This window comes from Engystomops pustulosus, chromosome 3, assembly GCF_040894005.1.
Source record: "Engystomops pustulosus chromosome 3, aEngPut4.maternal, whole genome shotgun sequence".
NCBI lineage: Eukaryota > Metazoa > Chordata > Amphibia > Anura > Leptodactylidae > Engystomops > Engystomops pustulosus.
In genome coordinates, this window is record NC_092413.1 from 146,453,491 (window position 1) to 146,477,211 (window position 23,721).

Below are 23,721 nucleotides of genomic sequence, written 5' to 3' on the forward strand. Positions count from 1 at the left end.
TCCCCTCAAAATTGACATCACGTACCAGACTTCCGAGGGGGCGTTCCAAAGGGGACGGGAGATGTTCACTTCAGTGCTTAAAGGACATCTACCACATGGATGAAAGACTGTATGCAAATCAGCCTGAGGGGCTCCAGGCTCCATTAACACCTATGAAGCCTGGAACCCCTCAGGCTTATTTGCATACAGTCCTCATCGTGGTTATAGATGCCCTTTAACTCACTGCATCCCTTGAAAACTCCCTTGAAACTTGATTTTTCTGGATGACACCACATTGAGCTATGAAAGAAACATGAGGAAGATGTTTATCTGCTTGACAACAAACTGGTAGTGGTTTATTAATTCAATAGGGCACATGTATAATAAGTCCGTCTTTGTCTGTCTTTTTTTGGGGGACTTTTCTTAGCTTTTTTGCTGGTCAGAAGTATCTTAGTGGTTTTTCCTTAATGATACATGTTGCGTCTGGTCTTTAGTAAATTTGCAACTTTTTAAAACAAAAATTGCAAATAGTCTCCATAAGTCGCAATCTGTTCCAAGCTAATTTCCATGCCTGTTCAGGGGAAGCCCTAGATTTGCGCCAAAATTTGTGACTTTTTCAAGGCTTTTTTGATTCAGGTGATAACTCAGGGAACACTACAGAAAACTAGACAATGGCGAACTTTGCCAATGTCTGCTGGCAAGTTCTGAATAAGTCATTAAGAGAGGGGATTTCTTGCTAAACCTTTTAGATTCTTCACATCGTAGTGATGTTTTAGTTACAATAATAACTAAAAGTTACGTTTTAGTGGTTAATGGGCTGAATCTGCTCTTAGGGCACTTTTGTGTTTTATCTGTCATCTCTGGTAGGTTTAGCATGACCATTTATTTGCTACTTGCTTTGTCTTCTTGTTTACTTGAAAACTTTAATAAACACTGACTAAACATAAAAAAGAAGATTATAAGTCACAAATTTTACACAACCTAGGGCACATATACTAAGGAGCTTGCACAGTTTTCTGTTGGACGCACATTACCGGACACAACACAAATTTCTCCACTAAATTGTGCTCAAACCTGTTCTCATGTGATGTCTTTATTCATGTGTGTAAGCAATAGCCTACGTGTCAAAATATTACCGTATTTATTTGAGTATAAGTTGACCCGAGTATAAGCCGAGGCCCCTAATTTTAACACAAATAACTGGAAAAACCTTTTGACTCGGGTATAAGTCGATGATGGGAAATGCAATGGTCACAGCCCCCCAGTATATAGCCAGCAAGCCCCCTGTAGTATATAGCCTTCCAGCCCCCTATGGTATATAGCCTGCCAGCCCCCTGTAATATATAGCCACCAGCACCCTGTAGCATATAGCCTGCCAGCCCTGTAGTGTATAGCCTGCCAGCTATACAAAAAAAACAGTGTGCTCACCTTCCGACGCCCGCCTGGCAGGTCCTCTTCTATATATCGATGCTCCGGTATTGGCTCCGTGTGATCCGTCGCAGGCACCATGACATCAGCTGCTTGCTGACATCATAGCGTGTGTGATGCCGGCGCACATAGTAGAATGTCAGCGAGTGGCTGATGTCACGATCCCTGTGAACGGACAACGCAGGGACATGGAGCCAATGTCGGAGAATCTCTGTATAGAAGAGAACCTGCCCGGGGCCGTCAGAGGGTGAGTACACTGTTTGTTTTTTCTTGACTCGAGTATAAGCCGAGGTGAGGTTTTTCAGCACATATTTGTGCTGAAAAACATGACTTATACTCGAGTATATACGGTACATTGTTTGACCCCGTTTTCTACATCAATAAAAGTTATCTATAAATATCTCTTCATTAGACAATATACAACATAAATACATTGATGCAAAGTGAAAATTTAAATATTGCAGAGCCCCCTCCCTCCATATACATAAGTAACGCAAGAGACTTTATCCTTCTACTGCTGGATGAGTCCTCTGACAAAGCTACCAGCTTTCCAATGCTCCCCCCCCCCCCCGTCTCAAAAACATTGGGAAAAATCATTAATAAAGATGGTCTCTCAAAATGCAATTAAATTTCATTCTGTAGATGTGGCCTAAGAATATACAGGAAATATTTCCATGTAGCAGTAGGTAGGCCTCTAGAAACAATTTCACTGGTGGGTTCTAGTAACCCCAGTCCAACCCTGTTACCCTGCCATGTAACCAAACTGTGGATTACATCCATATCTAGGGAGTTTCTTTATTCAGTAAAAACTGCACAGTAAATTTTGTTGCATTTTCTTCTGGATGAGTATGTGAATGTTAGGGCTAAATGAACCTATTGATAGCCTTGGATAGTCCTAACAATTAAAAGAACATTTGAAGAATTACGCTGAACACTATGAAATATGGTAAATGTTAGTTACAAACAGTCAGACTATCTGTCTTAAAAATAGAAAATTAAGAATTTAGAAAATGGTGATTTTTTTTCTAAATGTATTTATTTTTTCAGAAAAATAGAATATTTCAGCCAAAACTTAAAACTACCAATGTATTATGGAAAAAAAACATAAATGGTGTAATTTAAAGCGAACCGGTCACCAGGAATGTAATTTTAGCTAGTGGCAGGTTCCAATATCCTATGCTATGCTGATTTAAAAAATCCTATTGTCAGCATTCTGAATTCTTTAACAATACCTGGCTCCCTCCCAGCTGCATGTGGCAAGTCCCGAAGGAGGGCCAGCTGCAGTCTGTGTCTCCTTGTGAATTCTTCCTCTATTCCACACCATCTATCCCCCTCCCTCCCTGCCTGCTCAATGCACACAACAGGAAGTGGAGAGGGTGTGGATTGAGTGAGGAGTAGAGGAGAATGACACATGAACACATAGGCTGCAGCTGCCTCTTCCCTGGGGACTCACCACATTCTGCTGGCAGGGAGCCAGGTAATGTGAATTAAGCTTATATAGTACTGGAATGATTAAGAATGCTGAGAAAAGCATTTTTTAAATCACGCTAACATAGGCTATTGGAACCTGTAACCAGCTAAAATGACATTCCTGGTAATCGGTTTGCTTGAAAGCGTACTAAAGTTATTAATGCTTATAGTAATACATGTCAGATTTTAAAAATAGAGCTTGGTCCATAAGGGGTTAATATAGGGTGAATTTAGCTTAGAGGTCGCTGAAATTGATACTGCACAAACATTATTGCTTTATGTTTGAAATCCATAAATCTAGAAATACATTTTGAGATTTTTTTAATGCTACAAATTCCCAGTCAAATCAGTAAAACAAGGTGCATGCAACCATAATTTAGATAAATAACTTCACAAGGTAGATAAAGTAGCTGCCACTAGTGGGAGCTTTGTTTCTGTTTAACTCTGTACTGTATTTTGTTAAAAGAAACCCCAGTTGTTGCAAAAACTTTAATCCAATGTTGTATTGTGACACAATTAAAAGATCTGTATCTGACAACCCACAGCATTAGAAGAACAATGTGCAGTCCTATTATCACAATGCTGATGATCATCTGTGGTATATCAATGACCCTATGTCTCTCTTATCAAAATGAAGTAGAAATTCTCAAAATAGGACTGTGTTCACATGCTGCATTTGAATTGTGTTATGAAGCATAATTCAAAACCAACAGGGAGTTACTCAATCTCAATTACAACACTTCATGGCCTTTTAAGCTCCAAAGACACTTTTTTCATGCAAACTCTGGAGTTGGACCCTCTGCGACCAGGCATTTAGTCACTATATAGAGAGTCAGTGGCAAAAAAGAAACCTCTGGGCCCCAGGGCAATATTTCTAATGGGGCCCCATCCCATCTATAGTAGACTTGCATGCATAAAAAGTTATCTTTCATCATGCTTCTGGTATAATTAAAAAAAATAATGCAGCAGTCTGGTTTATTACATTATAATAGGGAAAGAATGACAAAGGGGAACCCTGAATCCATGCACATCTATTGTTAATTATGGCAAATGCAACTGCTTCCATTTACCACAAGCATTTGATTTAGGTTATTCTCCTCCATAGTGAAAGAGGATAATAAAAAACAAAGGTGGTGATGCATACAGTGTCTGGAAGCTGCCCCCACTATATCACAGTGCACATTAGAAATTACATACCAATGAACATTAGGTGGTTACTCAGTGACTAAAGTACAGATAAGACACAGGTAAAAGTGGCATCTAGTAACTTACAGGTGATGAGCTTCTCCGTTGGGTACAGGACATGGTGACTTCTCATGGCTGTGACTTTTCACAGCTGTATTCACCCCCAGATGTCTCCAGCTCCATGAAGTACATCCTCCAGACTGTGCAATTATAGACATGACACTTACTGTACAATGTCTACATCCCGTGGCTTGGGTCTTAAAGCAGCCGCGCTGCAGGTGGAGAATTCCTGCCATGTGCTTAAACTGTCAGCCGATATATATAGTACTTGATGCAGCCTGTCCTGTACAGGATGTGACCCGTCTCTATAGTGACGGGTCACAGAGCTAAGGAGAGGGGGCCCAGGAGCTAGTCCGCCTCAGGGTCTGCACGGCACCTGCGCGGTGAGTCCCGGTCGCATCCCCTGCGATCGTTCCGCTACTCTAGAGAGTGGATTAATGTTGTTTATGGGAAAACCCCATAAAACTTGATCAAGTTTGCCATTAGTTTTTGACCTCTTTCACATAAACAAGGCAGTTTTACCCACAAACTAGAAGCACTTGATTTTTCGCAATATACTCACAATCTCCCCAGAGGTAAGTATCTGAAATACTTAAAGGGATTCTCCCACAAAACAATTAGATCCTATCCACAGGATAGGGCTTAACTCGCTGATCGGTGGGGGTCTCAGTGATGAGACCCCCACAGATCCCAAGAACGGGGGTCTGAGTTGCCCTCGCTCCCAGAGATGAACGGTGCAGACGGAAGTGCATGTCTGTTTTGCTCCATTCATATCTATGGATCGACAGAAATTGCTGAACACATAGAAATGAATGGATCAGAATGGACATGTCTTCTCCGCTCATCTCAGGGAGCGACGGAGGTACCACAGACCCCTTCAGACCCCATTTCTCGTGATATGTGGGGGGTCTCTGATCAGCAAATTAGGGTAATGCCACAACTAGGCCTAACTTGTTTCATGGGAAAACTCATTTAAAAGAAATATTCCATCAGAATCAATCATAATACACCTGGGACACTTAGTCCAGGTACCGTGACCAGGGGACACACCTGCCATGAGGCAAGTTGAGTATCTTGCCTCAGGCTGCATGTCTACTGCTGGGCGAGGGGGCGGCACCAGGCTCCAGCCCGCCGGCAGACACAAGCTCTCGCCCACCGGAACATGCTCCTGCCACCACAACCCCCCGCCCGCCGGCACATGTACCTGCCCCGCGGCTGGCATATCCACATGCCTACCGGCTGGCATATCCCCCTGCAAGCCGGGACATCCACACGTTTGCCGCCCGGCACTTCCCCGTGACTTCCCCCTCTCACGCCGGCACATTCGCCCTCCTGCACTGCAGCACGGCACTTCCCCATGACCGCCGGCCCCGGGCACACCTGCCCGCTTGTCGGCTGGCACCTGTGAACTCCCGGAACATCCCCATGACCGCAGCCCCACCTGTCCGCTTCAGGTTTCCCCACTCCCCGCATACTCCCCTCTGCTACCGGGTCCGGCTTTCTCCCACCCTCCGCTCTGACACCCCCCCCCCCGGCTCTGGTCAGCCCCCCCAGTCTCTGGTTACCCCAGGCTCAAGCCCTCCGCCGGAAGACAAGGCGGATCCTGCCAGGACCGTAAAAGAAGAAAAAAGTAAGGTAAGGTAACTTCTATGTATGTATGTATAAATGTGTGTGTGTATATATACACTCACCGGCCACTTTATTAGGTACACCTGTCCAACTGCTCGTTAACACTTAATTTCCAATCAGCCAATCACATGGCGGCAACTCAGTGCATTTAGGCATATAGACATGGTCAAGACAATCTCCTGCAGTTCAAACCGAGCATCAGTATGGGGAAGAAAGGTGATTTGAGTGCCTTTGAACGTGGCATGGTTGTTGGTGCCAGAAGGGCTGGACTGAGTATTTCAGAAACTGCTGATCTACTGGGATTTTCACGCACAACCATCTCTAGGGTTTACAGAGAATGGTCCGAAAAAGAAAAAGCATCCAGTGAGCGGCAGTTCTGTGGGCGAAAATGCCTTGTTGATGCCAGAGGTCAGAGGAGAATGGGCAGACTGATTCGAGCTGATAGAAAGGCAACAGTGACTCAAATCGCTACCCGTTACAACCAAGGTAGGCAGAAGAGCATCTCTGAACGCACAGTACATCGAACTTTGAGGCAGATGGGCTACAGCAGCAGAAGACCACACCGGGTGCCACTCCTTTCAGCTAAGAACAGGAAACTGAGGCTACAATTTCTACAAATTCATCGAAATTGGACAGTAGAAGATTGGAAAAATGTTGCCTGGTCTGATGAGTCTCGATTTCTGCTGCGACATTCGGATGGTAGGGTCAGAATTTGGCGTCAACAACATGAAAGCATGGATCCATCCTGCCTTGTATCAACGGTTCAGGCTGGTGGTGGTGGTGTCATGGTGTGGGGAATATTTTCTTGGCACTCTTTGGGCCCCTTGGTACCAATTGAGCATCGTTGCAATACTCAGCCTACCTGAGTATTGTTGCTGACCATGTCCATCCCTTTAAGACCACAATGTACCCAACATCTGATGGCTACTTTCAGCAGGATAATGCGCCATGTCATAAAGCTGGAATCATCTCAGACTGGTTTCTTGAACATGACAATGAGTTCACTGTACTCAAATGGCCTCCACAGTCACCAGATCTCAATCCAATAGAGCATCTTTGGGATGTGGTGGAACGGGAGATTCGCATCATGGATGTGCAGCCGACAAATCTGCGGCAACTGTGTGATGCCATCATGTCAATATGGGCCAAAATCTCTGAGGAATGCTTCCAGCACCTTGTTGAATCTATGCCACGAAGAATTGAGGCAGTTCTGAAGGCAAAAGGGGGTCCAAACCGTTACTAGCATGGTGTACCTAATAAAGTGGCCGGTGAGTGTATGTGTATGTATAAGTATGTATATATGAATAAGTATGTATAGATGTGTGTATGTGTATATTTATACATATATATATATATGTATGTATAGATGTGTGTGTAATATATATATGTGTGTGTATGTATATACGTATATATTCTGTATATGTATGTGTATATTTGCTGTATGTATGTGCAGTGTGTGTATAGATGTTGTATATACTGTATGTGTGTGTATATATGCTGTATGTATACACAGTATTGGTGATATTTATCAGGGCTTCCGTGCCATGTCAGAAATTATATTAGGTGTACAGGAGTACTATATAAAGAGGAGACTAAGGACAGACGTACATGATGAAAATGGTTTTTTGAACGGTTGCCGCACGGCAGCACTAAATGAAATATGTTTTAATGGGTCAGCGCCAACATTTGCTGATCTGGTAAAAAGAAGAGCAGGTCCTAGCTAGACCCGGTTTTCACAGATTACTTATTAACTATTCCATCCTCATACCAACATACCAATGATCTAGTTCACCAAAGATTGACCTCCTATCATACAGGATAAACCCCCCCCCCCTTAGTACAATATACACAAAACAATTGGAATCATAAATACAAAACATGCGCCAAGGTGCCAGCAGTCTGACATTCAACATGGGTAAGGAGTACATACCAGTCTCTTTATGCGTTTCAGATATGGAGTTGGAAAATAGTGTTTTCTTAATGATTTTTGAAACTTTTATGTGCAGGTAGCCTGAGGGCTGCTGTACATGACTGTCTTTGATCCAAAACACAATCCATGGGCCGTAGTATTTCCCAGCCGCAAGTAATTCTCTGCCCAAGAGATCACTGTCCTGTACTGGAATCCTGTTATCATACATGACTATGATGTTGTGTGTTCTGCTCATCGCACAATGTTTGTTATGAAAATATAGGCATCAGACTTTCTTTTTTTGGACCGAAAATGGTTGTGTGGAAGAGAAAATTTTATTTTAGGTAAGGGGGTTGTCCTAACAGAGACTGGTGAAGACAGGTTGTGCCGGACTGGAGCACCAAAGATAGTATTAACCCCTTCCCGCACTTTGACGTAACTGTACAACATAAGGTGCAGGTAGGAACTGCACTAAGTTACGTTATAGCGATCGCCCTGGGCTCAGAAGCAGAACCGTGTGATTGCTGCAGAAGCTTGGCTGTATGTGAAAGCCAGGATCCTTCAACAACAGCTGGAATTGCAATCCCCACTGTTTAAGCGTATAGACCAGTGATGCCAGAGGTGGCACTCAGAGCCCTTTCTTTGGCTATTATCCAAGGACAGAGTTCCCCAAACACTAAATCTTCCTGCAGTCCCAGGTAACTTAAAAGATGCTGCTCTCATTGCTATTTTAAAGCGACACTTTATTGGCTCTTTGGAACTGCAGGAAAAGTGAGAAGGTGTTTACAGAACTGCATTATCTTTGCAGCTCATCCTGCAGGACCCACCATTCTTTCTGTACAGAGAGACCCTGGAGAGAAGCTACAATAATAATCTGAATTTGCCTTCCTTCTGTCAACTGTATTGGTGGCCTCAGAGGGCCCATACAATTGAAAGATGTGGAAAAACAGGTAGAAATAAGTCACTGTATAAAATTTCATGCTAGCACTTCACAGTAAATAAGTGGATTTTGGTTGTAGTTTGGGCACTCGGTCTGCAAAAGGTTCGCCATCACTGCTATAGACTGTCATGGTAACAGCTGCATTTATATGGCAGAACCAAGTACTTACTGGTGGCAGCCATGGGGTCCAATGAAGGTCCCCAGGGCTGCCTTCCGCAAATGCTTTCAGCACAGCATAAAAGTGTGCATGAAAGCCTATGTCAGCAAAATGCATAGGCAGAAACATTTAACCCCTTAGCGCTCTGCGTCCGATATATATCGGAGGTCTGAGCAGAGCGGGCATCAGGATACACAGGGTGCCGGCTGTAACAAACAGCCGACATCCCAGTGTAACACTGTCACAAGTCAGGGTGGGCTCCGATCGCAGGTGTTTAACCCATTAAATGCTGCGGTCAGCGTGACACAGCTTTTAAACTGCCTGCTCTATAATCACCCCCCACCTTGCCATCTTCATCTTAAAGGCACAGTGTCAGCGTAGGCATTTGCATATGCTGACACAGTTAATACGCTGCAATACATCAGTGTTGCAAAGTATTATCATGAACAAGCAATCAGATGATTGCTTGTTCATGTCCCATGTTGGAACTAGTAAAAATTAATTAAAAAATAAAAATGCCCATAACCCCAATACAAATAAAGGAACATATAATGCAAAAAGCAGTCTAAATCATAATACAAACCAATCATATATAGCATCACCGCATCAGTAACAACCCGTAGAAGTAAATAAATATTGAACCCACATGATTAACGCCATAAAAAAACTGTTAAAAACCCAGCAAAAACTATGATTTTTACCTATTTAATCCCACAAAAAATGCTATAAAAGTGATCAAAAAAACATATGTACTCCAGAATGATACTGTTGCAAAGTACAACATGTTCCGCAAAAAACAAGGCTTTAACCAGCTCCGTAGCCAAAAAAGTAAAAATGTTATGCTATTCGGAAGTTGTCGATGCAAAAATGATTTTTCCCCACATTAGGGTTTTCGACAAAGATATCTGGCGAGAGGATCAAAGAGGCCCCTGGAACGTGGAGTAACCGCACCGTATAGCCTCAGCTCGGGCTACTCCACGCCCCAGTTGCCTCTTTAGAAAATTAGCACATTAGTGCAATAAAAGTTATAAAAAGATACAGGGGACGTGAGGATTAGCCCTTAAAAGGGCTATCCTACTTACAATAGAGGCACCTACCACCCAATCTACCTTAATAGGTAGATCCGTGGTGGCATGTTTCCTTTAAGCTATAAACTGGCTGCGTCCTTAAAAAAGTTTTCACACAAAAGAAAATTCTCACATCTCAATCCCCTAGTGATGTTAACACAAGTTACAAATTACTCAGTTTTATTGCTATTTTACCTCCTATCACTCTCTATGCTGTTCAGTTTAAAATCCTAGGGTGTGGGCGGGGCCTCACTAAGCAGACACATTATTATCCGTCTAGTTCTGTGGGGTGACAATGTGGTTACATTATCAGGGAACAGGTGTATATGCACTTTCATCTGGCTTCTGACATTGTACTAACACATATAGAGATTAGAAAGATCATGCATGAAATGATTACACAGAGGCTGACAGACCATTACAATGTTAGGCTTATATACGTCCCCCATAGACCGGTGCCTAACGGAGCGGTACGGTGCAGCACCGTACTGTTCCGTACCCGGGGAAAAGATAGCACATTTCCTTTCTTTCCCTGTAAGGGCACACATTTGTCTAAATGTAGCCTCATGGTGCATTCACACGTTGCGTTTCGGTTTTTGATGCATTTTTGACAGATTTCCAAAAGCTTCAACCTTTAAAGGAAACCTACCACTTCTGAAGGTAGGTATGAGATACAAACACCGGGCACCAGCTCAGGGTGAGCTGGTGCCGGTGCTTAGTCTCGTTAGTGTTAAAACCGCGGTATCGCGGTTTTAACACTTTTGAAACTTTCTAGCAGAAACTGCTTCGGCGCTTCGTGCACACGATCGTGCGCGCGCCTACATTGGAAACGCCGCAGGCGTTGCGCGCGCACGGTCGCGCGCAGCGCCGAAGCAGTTTCTGCTAGAAAGTTTCAAAAGTGTTAAAACCGCGATACCGCGGTTTTAACACTAACGAGACTAAGCACCGGCACCAGCTCACCCTGAGCTGGTGCCCGGTGTTTGTATCTCATACCTACCTTCAGAAGTGGTAGGTTTCCTTTAACACATGTTGAAGTGACATTGCGTCTCCATTGCATTTGCTAAAACGCAATGTTACTTCAACGTGTGATCAAGACTGTATCCTTTGGAATGTGTTAAAAAACGCATTAAAAAGGCAATGCATCGTTTGAATGCGCCCTTACACTGTGAGCACTGCTACATCTCACAGACACGTGCCTGTATACCCCTTCCCTGCCTGCCTCACTTATCTCCTTGTAGTTTGCAGCCTCTCTCTCTGCTCACCATGTGCTGACAGGATGTGAGTGTCTCTGAGCTCTGTGCAGGGGGCGTGGATACAGCCACACAGCAGAGACAGACAGAACCTTTTGTCATCTCACAGACATGTGCCTGCCTTCCCTTGGATCACTTATCTCCTTGTAGCTTGTAGTTTGCAGCCTCTCTCTCTGCTCACCATGTGCTGACAGGATGTGATCAGTGAGTGTCTCTGAGCTCCGTGCAGGGGGCGTGGCTACAGCCACACAGCAGAGACAGACAGAACCTTAGCTCCACGATCTCACACAAAAATCCAAGATGGCCATCACCTGACCCTAAGTTACTGGGTCATGAGAATACAGAGAAGAGAAAACATGTGTCATGTAGCAAAAAATACTTCTTTATTTCAATTCATATAAAGCCACGAGACAAGCATCAATCGGACGTGTCTATGGGAAACAGAATGTCACGGGGGCTCCCGCGATCCATGTCACAGACCACGGGCACACCCGTGCCCCTCTTCGTGGTGCCTCTGCTGCTCTGTCTTCAGGCCTGGACTTACTGCTTCACGCTCCTGCTCCGACTAGGCTGCACACGTGTTCCGCTCCCTAGGGCGCACGCCCCCTCATCAGGATTTAAAGGGCCAGCGTCCTGGTAATTGGCGTTGGTCAATCCGGCTCTGCTATGTAACCCGGCGGCTCCCATTATGCCCTGCCAGATCTTCAGCTATTTCCTGTAAAGTGAAAGTCCTCCAGTGTTCCTACGTTTCCAGTGTTCCTCCGTGTTCCCGTTCCTGTGTCAGCGTTTCTGCTCCATCTATGTGTTCCAGGGTTCCTTCCAGCGCTGTACTCCCGCTGTCATCCCGGGCACGGACTGTTTTCTGCATTACTACCTTGGCTGCCATCTTACACGTCTACGCAAGTATGAAAAAGTTAATAGCGTCAGAATATGGTGAAAAAAGACATTTTTTATACAAAACCTATAGAAATTTGGTTTTCTCGTGATAGTACCGACCCAGAGAATAAAGTACAGTAGGTATGTAATTTAGAGTGCACACTGAAAACCATAAAAACACTATAAAATACCGCCACTAGGAATAATTATATAAGATCTACTTGTTACGCAGAAAATTAACCCTCATAAAGCGCTGTACACAAAAAAAAAAGAAAAAGTTTTTTTTTTTAAGGGGTAAGGGGTTGGTTTGCAGAAAATGAAAGGGCATTTGGAAAGGGAAGAGTCCAGATTTATGAAGCACCTGCTCTGTGTGTTGGATCCTGTTCTGGTTTACGCCAATGACACAGGTGGCGTTTTTGTCACATTTCTGCTGCGATTGCAAACGCATTGAAAACATTTGAATTTTTACGTTTTTATAAATGAAAGCTTGATGTGCGTTAATTGTCGGCAGCTGTGACTCTTGATATCTGTAAAAATGCAGTGATCTTCTCCTTGCTGTTTGAGCATGTAATCACGTGTTTCAAAATGCAACCGCTTTGAAAAACACAATGAAAAGGCACCTCAAAAACGCAGATGCAAAAAACTTAAGGGAGAAAACGCTAAGACACTTTAACCTAAAATGCAATGAAAAAACGCCAAGTGTGTCACCAGCCTTATCCATCAAAATACTAATGCAAAAAAAAGCAGTGTGTACATCCCCCATTGTTGTCCACAACCGTGACGTGACGTGATGTGTTGTGTGAGAGACCATGAAGATGCCCCCAGTTGTCACCACTACTGAGCATCTGCCAGGTGGTCGTCAGTCATTAGCCCCGCCCACATGAGCTCGAAACCTCCGGCTAGCTCCGCCCTCTCCAACCTGCCTGACCCGGAAGAGGAATCCCTGGAGCAGTCAGCAGCGGCCCGGGGGGATTTAAATCGAGAAGAGAGGGCGCCGTACTGCGGCTGGAGGCATCTGGTGAGTGGAGGATGGGTTGCGGGAGATGCGTGTGATAGGGGGAGGTGGCTGCTGACATGGGTGGTCGGGTTTAGGAGCGCCGTCATTGTGTCAGTGTCTCTGCATCCTGCCCTCTCAGGTCATGCTCATTGCTAGCAGTGCACTGCACGAGCGCAGGTGTAGGTGCGGGGTGCACTAGGATATGTAATGACGCTGCTGGAATAGTCTATTACACTGGATACATATTTTAGGAAACCCCATAGGAATGTATGGCTGTGTGTCTCTGAGATCTGCTGCTCAGTAATAGGGTCTTCCACGTGTAGAATGGCTGCTTGACTGGGGAAAGTGCTGGATGGTACATGGGTTTATCATCTGAGTGTGACATTTCTCTGCTTCTTAAAGTGGACTTGTCAGTGCAGGTAGAACATTAAAACTCTCACAGGACCTTATGGACCAATAGTTGTGTCCCAAGTTGCCTCTTAGCTAGTCCCTCAGTTGGCACTAAAATGAGGTGGAACAGACCAAACTCATGTGCCCCCTGTGCAGTACATCAGCCAGATCTGTACTCTGTGTAATGACAGTGCATGTGCCGGGTGTAGTACACAAGCTTCACCGCTCTGCAGAGTAGGTCTGAGGAGCACTGGGACCAGGTAAGTATTCATTCATTATAATTCTGCTAAGGGATCTGGCTGTTTCCAGAGACCTTTAGTGCTGTAACTTCATAAGATGTTGCAATGAGCAGAGCAGGTCTTTCCTCCTGGGGGAGGGGGAAGCATATTCTGTTCATGGTAACAGCCTGTGAACTTGCAGTGTTCCATAGTTGTGAAATGGAGCCTGGAGCCCCTTATACTCACTTGCATACACTCCTTAATTTTGGTGGTAGATGTCCTTTAAAGGAAACCTACCATTTGTTGCAGTATGAAGCAAACATACCTTGAGAATGCAGTAGCTACACTGATGCAGGATCATATCTTGTGCTTAGTGGTTTTGCAAATATAACATTATCATAATTAAAGAGGACCACGGAAAACCCACAGAGCAAATGTGCCTCCCATAATCCTCCCCCCAGCCCCTTTCTCCCTAGCGTTTTTTTTTTTTTTTAATTAATGTGCAGTAAATTGATTTAAAACGATTTCAGTGATTTAAAAAATATATGATCCTGCATCATTGTAGCTACAGCATTCTCAAGGTATGTTTGCTTCATAATGCATCAAATCAAATGGTAGGTTTCCTTAAAGCCTCGTGTGTATTCCAAGAAAACTCCACCAAAAGCTAAAGGGAGTCTACCTTTCCCCCAGCAGCATAATCTACTGGTAGCATGTTATATACAAATGCTCGGTGACTTGTATATAAATAAAAAAAATATATTTATTATTTCTGCACATTATGCAGTTTGAGGAAATTCCTTTTTGACTGTATGCTAATGAGAAGTTGGTGCATCCAGGTTTTGGATCACTGCTATACTTGCCTGGATTTCTATCATATTGGTCAGTAGTATTGTAAGAAGCATGGGGTGGCACTAGAAGGAGCCAGAGTCTGTGGGTCTGCAATTTATTTCACTTTTTATAGTACAATTACTTTCTTGATGCTGTACATTTTGGGGTTCACATACATTATATAAAGACTAGAACTTATGATTACAAAAGACACAAATAATATGAATTGGCACATCTGGATGGAGGAACTTGCCTGTAAGGGCCCCCAATCTAAAACGCTGTAAATTGGAATAGTTTTCTCGTCTCCCTATTAGTGTGCCAATCTCTTGCAACTTTCGGTTTCAGCATTTTCATGTGCCATGTACTCTCCGAGATCAGTTTCGGACAACACAGCAAATTTGTGGGCCTCCACTGTTTGTATTCAAAACAGATGGCATTGACATTCAACTAATGTTTAGGTTTCACCAGCTGGACGTGTGCACCACTTTGAGGTCAGGCTGGCACAAGGATAAAAGTACAAGTATTTGCCGAACATGGGTCTCTTTTGCAATATGTATGTTGAGAAGATTTCCCAAAGGATGATCAATATTTTTTTTTTTTTTTCAGGAAATCGTCCTGTTTTCCCTAGGATTGATGTAAAAATAAACAAAAATAATGAACATGTTTGGTATTGCCACACCCTAAAATGCCTGATCTATCCAAATATAAAAATTGTATATATTTATATCTTTATTCCTAAATATAAATGCCACCCTAATGTCAGAATTGCCACTTTTTTTGCAATCCCTACAAACTGAAATAAAGTGATCAAATGACAAGCCTTATGCAATCTTAAATAGTTGAGATCTTTTTCTTCAATATGACACCAAGGGCACTATAAAACCAAAGATGTCTGCCTGAAGTGATGCCCTCTGTAGCCTCATTTTGCTTGTTTTCACATGACTTTGGAGGAGATATTTCTAGAATTGAACATCTCTCTTAACTATGAAAGGACATTTTCTGCGTTTTGGTAGTGTAATGGGGCGAGTCAAGGAGTATGTACACTTTTCTTGCTAATTCTGCAGTGAGAAGCCATTGTGCATATAACTGGGGCAGCTGCATATTTCTCTACTTACTTTTGTAAATACACCTGATATTTTATATGTCAACCATGTTTTTTTTTTCTGTTTGGTTCACTTTTTTGCAGGTAAAGTAACTTTTCCCATTTTTATTTTTTTCGATCAATCAAGTGTAGACACTGCAATATGGATCATACAAAAGCTAATCTTGGTCTGTCTGGTAAAGAAGGTCCGAACTGGACAGGGGTCCAGCAAAAAAATGCTTATGCTAGACTGGTCCAGCAACATCACAGCGGTCGCTTTAAACTTTACTTGAACTATATAGCACAGAAACTGCAGATGGAAGAGACGAGTCATGGGGACACTGTTTGTGACAGAGACTCTAAAGTTGAAGGCCTTCAAGAAGGTTTTGGTAGAAACGGCTTGAATTCTAACACACTGTCCTCCTATGGGAGAAGTAGTTCCTCTAGGTGTGAAAAGGGATTTGCTTTGGGAAACCCCAGCATGCAAAGTGAGACTGAGGTGCATAGTAGTGGCAGACACGGCAATCGAGATGGAGATTTTGACCCAAAGGCAAAAGCGACATTTCAAAGTAGATCCAATGTTTTTGGCACAAAACTTCAGTCACCCAAAGGCAATTGTGACTTTGACTTTAAAAAAGAATCCCAGGCCGAGAAGCAGATGCCAAGGGGTGCTGCAAGAGAAATATATCCTGACGGTATGGCTTTAGAATACATCTATTTTATTTTACTTTTTATGAAATTTGAGCTGCTTGTGGTCTCTTGGTGCTGTAGCGGCTGCGATGAGCTGATCATATAAAGCTTTGCTTCTGCTTTTGTGCTAATGGCATAAAATGTTCCTGTTACAGCTTTAGTATGTTTTCATCCATTAGTTTTCCCTTAGAATCCGTAGCAATATTTATCATGGTACTGCAGGTAAATCACAGCTTAAAGAAATGGAAGGACTTGGCTGCAAGTTTCTGCTATAGTATGAACAGCGAGTTCAGAAATACAGGGAAGAACCTGTGTCCTTGTGTAGCTTTCGTTTATTAACCCCTTCACGACTCTGCCCTTTTTCACATTTCCTTTTTTGCTGCATCAAGAATCTATACACTTTCCCCACGCCCAGAGCCGTGTAAGGGATTGTTTTTTGCGTAACACATTGTAGTGTCCGGTTATGGCATTTAATATACCATTCTGGTTAGTATTGCAGTATATGGCCTGTGAGCCCTATCCATACCTTCTACTTAACACTGTTACATAATGGCACTGCATGTGTTGGGAAGGGGTCAAAAACCTGTCACTAGTTTTACACCACTAAATGTCCTCTTCTAGAATTCCCTCCTTTATGTGAAATATTGCCTGCTTACCTACAATTAATCTCCAAAGTAATGTTGAAAGAGTCATATTTGTCCTCAGTAGTCAAGTTTACTCACTTGAGACTCTATCGATGGTTGTAGTGTACCTAGAAATATATTATTGGTGTCATAAGAATCTCCTATTTCAGATCACATCAGGCTTGTGGATCCATGAGCTATAGAACTGGACATACAAACTACTCCTCCCATGTTTTTGCATCATTGCCTCCATTCTTTGCTGCATGCATGGCCTTCTCTTAGTTTTGTAAATTCCAGCTAGAATTCCTTGTCTGCTTTCAATTTCTGCTGCTGGAATGGAGAATCCTATTATGCTAGTCAACATATGCTACAGGAACATACCGTATATACTAAAGTATAGGCCGACCTGAGTAAAAGCAGAGACCACTAATTTTGCCACCAAAAACGGCTTATACACAAGTATATAGGGTCACAAGCCAATAAATCAGGCAATATAAATGTAGGTGTGAACACTACTCCTGGTTACTACATAAAGTATAGGTATAGTACGGTACAAGCTTCATATTGCACATGAGGCTTGTTCATTTTATAATATGGGAGAAAATAATCTGTTTACTGCGGAATTCTGTCATAATTTGAATAAAGGAAAAAAAATGGGATGTGGCTTTGTGGGGATAAAGTCTGTACAAAAACTTTCAATAGATTTTGCCTTTCATTATGCCAACAGATAGGAGGTGCAATGTATGATTAGATTCATCAACCGGCATCGGACACACTGACACATCTGTCCTAGATGATACACCATTCTGTCCAGAACTTATTTGTTGTTGGGGGTGTTTTTTTTTTTTTGGCCTCTTAATGCTTTAAATGTTTCAAGGCTCTTGTATTTAAGGTTAATCTGCTGCAGTTTAGATGTTGCCCTGTCCTTTGCTCTTTAATTCCTTGAATCTCAACATGCAATGAATGCCTGAAGACTATTAATTGCTCATTTACAGTATATTATCTCTTTGGCTGCTGCAACTAAAACTTGCAGCCAGATATGATTTGCATTGTGCATTCATAACCTGCAGCGTATTTTACAGCTTTCATTTGTGTTTTAACATGTAATCCCATTCATGGGTTTCTGTAGTCGGATATTGTGCAGAAGTTCTGCATATCCATGGTAATGCACTGCTGCCCACTCGGTGGCCTCAACCTTTTACTCATTTTGTTAACGTGTACAAAGATTTGTCTTGTGAGGTTTGCTTTTTGCAAAGTTACAATGACGATCAAAAGGTAACAATGTTTTAAGCTTTTGACTTTCATCCTTTTGACTGTTAGACCACCCTCACCTTGGTTGTCACATACATAAACCTGAAAAGCAGCTATTGACCTTATGCTTCTTTATGAAAAGTACTTTCCAACTCTGGTATGATTCCAGCTTCTTTGATAGTGTTAATGTGGCCAAGAAAATTGCCAAACTGCATCACTGACATTTGGCGTAGATCCCAGTCTATTGACTTGACTGGTTTTATCCCAGTTTTCAGTTGTTTTGTCCTCTGTCCTAGCGTTTGCATGCTCACATCTTCTTGATTGAGATCCCTCCCCCCCCCCCCCACCCTTAGTCAATATTTTCTATAAATCATGTTGGCCCATTCTAGCATTTTTGCTGCCAGAGGCAAAAAATTGAAAATGCTGCCCTCCCCCTCGGCACCCAATGATGCTACCTCACACACTTGTAGTCAGTCATTAGACAGACATTAGTGACCTAGTATCTTACAGGTGATCTCCTTCATCAGAAAGAACTTCTTTACTGTTTCTCCTTGGCTTGGTTTATCTCTGCTGAATTCAGTCAGTGGCTTCAGCTCCATGTAGCAAAACTTCACACTGCGCCCATAAAAAAAAAAAAAAAAAAAAAAAAAAGAAACTTGCTTACAATCTAAAGCAGCATGTTCTTAATATACATTATCCTCACAACACAATTGAACACTCTGTTCCACATAATGCATCCTTTATATCCCCCCAAATAATTTATAGTATCTACAGCTCCCACAATTTGTTACATATACCACAACCAATGAACTACAGCACCTTGCTAATTTATATTCACACCCAAATTATATACAGATTTCCTAATTTATATGCAGCCCCTGTATACATACTCCCAAATTAAATGATAAACAGTACTCCATATAAGGACACCCAGTGTAATTACAATCCAGCCCCTATATACATATTCCCCCATAGACCGTATATGTAGCTACACAAACGCCAATACAACCTGTCCCCACACAGCCAGTTATTATATACAGCTGACCCATTTAAAACAAAAAACCTTATACAGGCGGTCCCCTACTTAAGAACATACGACCCATAGTTACAAACGGACCACTGGATATTGGTAATTTATTGTACTTTAGTCCCAGGCTACAATAAACGGCTATAACAGTTATCACAGGTGTCTGTAATGAAGCTTTATTGTTAATATTGGTTCTTATGACAACCCAACATTTTTGAAATCTAATTGTCAGAGACCAAAAAAGTTCTGTATGGGATTACAATGATAAAATATACAGCTGCCTACAGCTCCTCTTCCGTCGGCAGCCACATAGTGTATAGTGACACAGGCTGGCATGTGTGGTGACGTCGCGTTGGCCTGAGTCTTGAAGTTCGCACTGCTCTGCCTATCAATTACATTGGTGCTTTAAAGGCGCTAGCATAATTGATATTTCAGGTAGTACGGACCTGCCAGCGCTGAAATACGCATGCGTTTTTTTACGATCTGAAAACGCACTAGGTAAAAACGGCCTAAAAAACGCCATGTGACATCACCCTATGACTTCACCCTGCCTCATTGCAGATGCGGCCCTTTTATTTTCTCAGGTTCACAGCTGTAGTGGATGGTGAGATATGGATTCAGGATATTCAAAACTTTGTTGCCCTTTTGCTTCTCAGTGTACAGTATTTGCATAGTTGTCCCTTAACATGGCATTTGTAACGGTGTGTTTTCATGTAGAGTAACCTAGATACTGATGGAGTGCTTTTTGGAACTTGCCTTATCATATGACTCTGCAAAATCTTTTTCTAAATACAAGCAATGAGAGGTCATAGTAGTGCAGATTGCAAATAACTTACTAACTCGTTAACATAACTCAATGAGTTATGGTAGTCATCATATGTAATTTTTTTTTTTCTTTAAGTAGCTAGTGGACGTCAATACCAGATGCTTGTTTCCCTGAATCTAAATATTATTCTGCATGGGGATCTATTATTGAACATATTGCTTGTTGACAGTTTGCTGTATACTGTGGCTTTATATAGTGTGTGCATGCAGTGCTAAGTCTTTGTACCCTTCCAGATGTCCTCTATAAAACATGCCCTAATAACACATGACCATCCAGCATAAATTTACATCGTTGTACCCACAGGGAATATGGTGTTGGTTTTGGAGATGAGCTTGCATCCAATTTGATGGGTATTGGCGGTGTTGTACAGCTGACGCCTGCTGGTAGGGATGAGATGAACACAAACTAAGCCAACATATGTACATTTTTTTTTTTTAATAACAACCAATTGAAGATATATATCTCTTCTTATTGTGTTGCATTGTTGTCCTTTGGTCATGCTCAAGGATAACCATCTCATTTCTAAACTATACTCTAGAAGCAGTGGCCAGGCATACACTATTGAGGTGCCTGATCACTTGAATTCAGTGTTTTAATAGTTTTTTTTTTTTCCTTAACCTCCAGTAGCGGAGGTTATCTCCAAGAACAACTTTTTTTTTTTTTTTTTTCTATGCGACCAGTTAAAAAAAAATTTTCTAATCCAATTGAAATAATGTACGTATGTGGCAGATGAATTTAAATGTCTGTTTTTAGATGACAATACCTCTTTAATCCCATGGGCATTATGCAAGTGACCCTGTTTCCAGTACGTGGTGGTAGTAGGGTTATGGGCGTTAAGCTGAAATGGTAACCTGGGTCTCATCTGTTTAATTGCCTGCAGGTAGTTGATGCCAGTTGAAAATAAAAACCTGTAGTTTGGACAGATCTCCTAACATTTTGGTAAAGGGAAATGGGGTAAGAGTGCGGTCACACGTCGCGTTTAAAAACGCACTGCACCAGCTGAAGGGAGATTTGGTTAAACAGCTGTTAACACTTGCATTTACAAATCACAAATGTTAATGCATGCGTTAACGGTGATAGCCATGCATTTATGGTTGCGTTTTGTAAACACACATGTTATCAGATGTATAATTGGGCAAATCACTCTTCAGCTGTAAACACATGTGACCGCACCCTAAAACCCAAAAAAGAGCAATAACACAATCGTACACAAATAAATTGTATTATGTTAAAATCAATAAACCCAATATGAGAATCTGCTCTGAGATTTATGGATCTAAAAGGTTCATAGACTACAAGATGGACAACTACTGGTATATAACCCTCATGAGCATGTACAAGTATAGCAAACCAGCAACTTATCATAAGGGAATAAACATGGTAGTATACATATAATCAATACAAACCGGGGCAAGACTCTTTCCAACACCTCTTGTGCATTTTCAGGTGTCAGGAAATGTTTACAAGTACAGAAGAGTAATTTATTCCTTTTTGCTATTTGTATTACGCAGGTGGTGACAGGAGAGGATTTTCAAGGATAAGAAACAAGTCTGAGTGCGCCAGCTCACCCCCAAGTGTGGAAAGGAAGCGACAGCTTTCAGAGTCTTACAGTGACAGCATGTATAACACGCACAACATGGTCAGCCCGTTACACCCTGGGTCAGCAAGAGGTATGTATGTATATAGATAGATAGGTTTCAGTTGATTTTGTTGAAATGATAAAAATCCTATTTTGACAAAGCTTTATTAAATAGATTTAGCCTGTGACATTGCCCGACACAGTAAATAACTGCCCTTGGTGCTGGGGGATCAGCTTTAGCCTGGTCTGTAGGTTGTAGTTCCTGAAGGGTTGAGTACCTCTGTTTAAAGGGGTTGTCCGAGAGCTTAAAAAAAATGTACCAAGGAGGCTGTTTCTTAAACATACCTCTGTGGTCCCTCGTGGTGACCCTTGCCACTCTTTTACACTGGGAGCAAAGCTGTGCTGAGAACAGTGGACCGTGGAGGTAAGTAAATGATTTGGTTTTTTTGGTTGGTTTTTAAGTGGTCCCCTCCTGGATATGGATATATATATATATATATATATATATATATATATATATATATATATATATATAATATATTAAAAAAAAATTTCTCTCAGGCGACCCCCCTTTAATATGTAATGTAGGATGGCTAAAATAGTTTTCTGTGCTTTAATAACTAATTAAGGCAATCAGGTTTTTGTGTTACTGAAAATTTTATATTCTTCCTTGGCTAAAAAAATGGTGGCGTGTTTCCTCTTTTGGGAAAAATATCTGTATGACCTCTGGGTACAGCGCTGGAAGCCTCTACTCAGCGGCTCTGCTGATCCCAGCAGTTTCTATTGGGATTTAGGGTTGAAGTCTTTAGCAGCTGTTTCTTTATGATGTGACTTTGATGAGCTTTTAGATTATCAGTGCAGATGAATTTAGGGCTGTCCATGCAGAGGCACAATAACTGGATTGTTATTCAATTAGTATGGGCTTGTCACTATACCAGGGTTTGCTCACCACAGTGGCTGACGCATAGTGCAGTCCTTAGTCTCAACCTCATTGGTGGCCATCACTTCTGTTCAGTGTAAATAAACTTTCTTTAGCTGCAGGACAAAGGACCACTGGGCCTCTGCAGTGTTACTCTCCCTGGCCAAATGATGTATGTGCCTGGTGGTGTTGGGTACCCTTCTGGTTCTCTGGCATACAGACCATGCTGATGTAAGCGATTTCAACAAACTGGACACTTGGGTACCTTTTGCCTTCCTTAAATGTGTTTGGCGTTGTTGCATTCACCATCTCTCAATATACAGCTGCATTATACACACTTATTTGGTACAAAAATTTTTTTTTTCAACCGTATTGGAAACGCTTTCTTCCAGAAGTTGCTCAATCCTTCTACCACCCTCATTCCCCTACATTGTATGTGGTTTATTGTGCCATGTCATAGTACAAAGCAACCAGATAAACGAAACAAAACATTACTTGTGGGTGATTTGGGTAACTTTGGATCTGTAGGTGCCGATAAAATGTCCTTATCTTATGACCGTTTAGTTAATAAGGTTTGAGCACCTTCATTGCACCTTGAGTGCCCCTGATTTATTCCCCAGGGTGTAGTGGGTCCACACCTTTCGCACCATGCCCTAGTAACTTATCAGTGAAGGGATAGACATTGTCAACATGCAGATTGTTCTTCCGCAACTATTACCCTCAGTCTGTGCGGTGAATAGTGTCTCACCCGAGTCGCACCTTGTGCCCCAGATTCGTCCGAACTTATCTGGACAATTCCTGTGTTTGTATAAGACTGCCTCATAGGGAAGCATTTGATTGATTTTGTGCTTTTCCACATTTGTAATGTCGGCGTGTTGGGGGTCATGCCACCAGAGCACTATATAAATTTTCTTGCTATGAATGTCCAGTCCAGTCTTCTGATAAGACCCCCAGGAGGCACACCTCGGGTACACATGGGGTTGTCAGGGTAATAAGTCTAGTGAGAAAATCTGTAATGTGTTTCCAGAATGTTGCTATTGGGGTGCATTCCCATATCATATGCATGAAGTCGGCTTCAAAGAAGCCACATCTAGGACAGGCAGTGGAATGTACCCGGCCCATTTTCTGCATGCGGACCGGAGTGAGGTATCCCTGATGGAAAAAGCTCTGCCTTTTGCATAATCAAATGGGTGTATAGAGCTGACACCAAACCTTGTGGACCCTGAGTTCTGTATATTCCTATGAGTGGGTATTTGGATATCTGTGGTGGACCATGCGTGAATTGTGATTCTGGGGCGTGCCGGAGTTGAAGTTACCTGTAAAACCTTCTCTGGTCCAGATC

At 42.3% G+C, this 23,721-nt stretch overlaps 1 protein-coding gene across 4 annotated transcripts in view; it reads left to right on the forward strand.

The window, feature by feature from the left end:
* The first annotated feature begins 12,815 nt into the window (after window positions 1-12,815).
* DIS3L2 (DIS3 like 3'-5' exoribonuclease 2) overlaps window positions 12,816-23,721 on the forward strand; it is a 228,516-nt gene continuing 217,610 nt past the window's right edge. The window contains exons 1-3 of one of the 4 annotated variants that reach the window (XM_072142472.1): window positions 12,816-12,968; window positions 15,613-16,159; window positions 21,393-21,551. In XM_072142472.1, the coding sequence (XP_071998573.1) occupies window positions 12,831-12,968; window positions 15,613-16,159; window positions 21,393-21,551 (844 nt within the window). In that variant the 5' untranslated portion in view covers window positions 12,816-12,830. Of the gene's footprint in view, window positions 12,969-15,569; window positions 16,160-21,392; window positions 21,552-23,721 lie in introns of all 4 variants that reach the window. The other 3 variants (XM_072142473.1, XM_072142474.1, XM_072142475.1) reach the window with 3 other exon arrangements.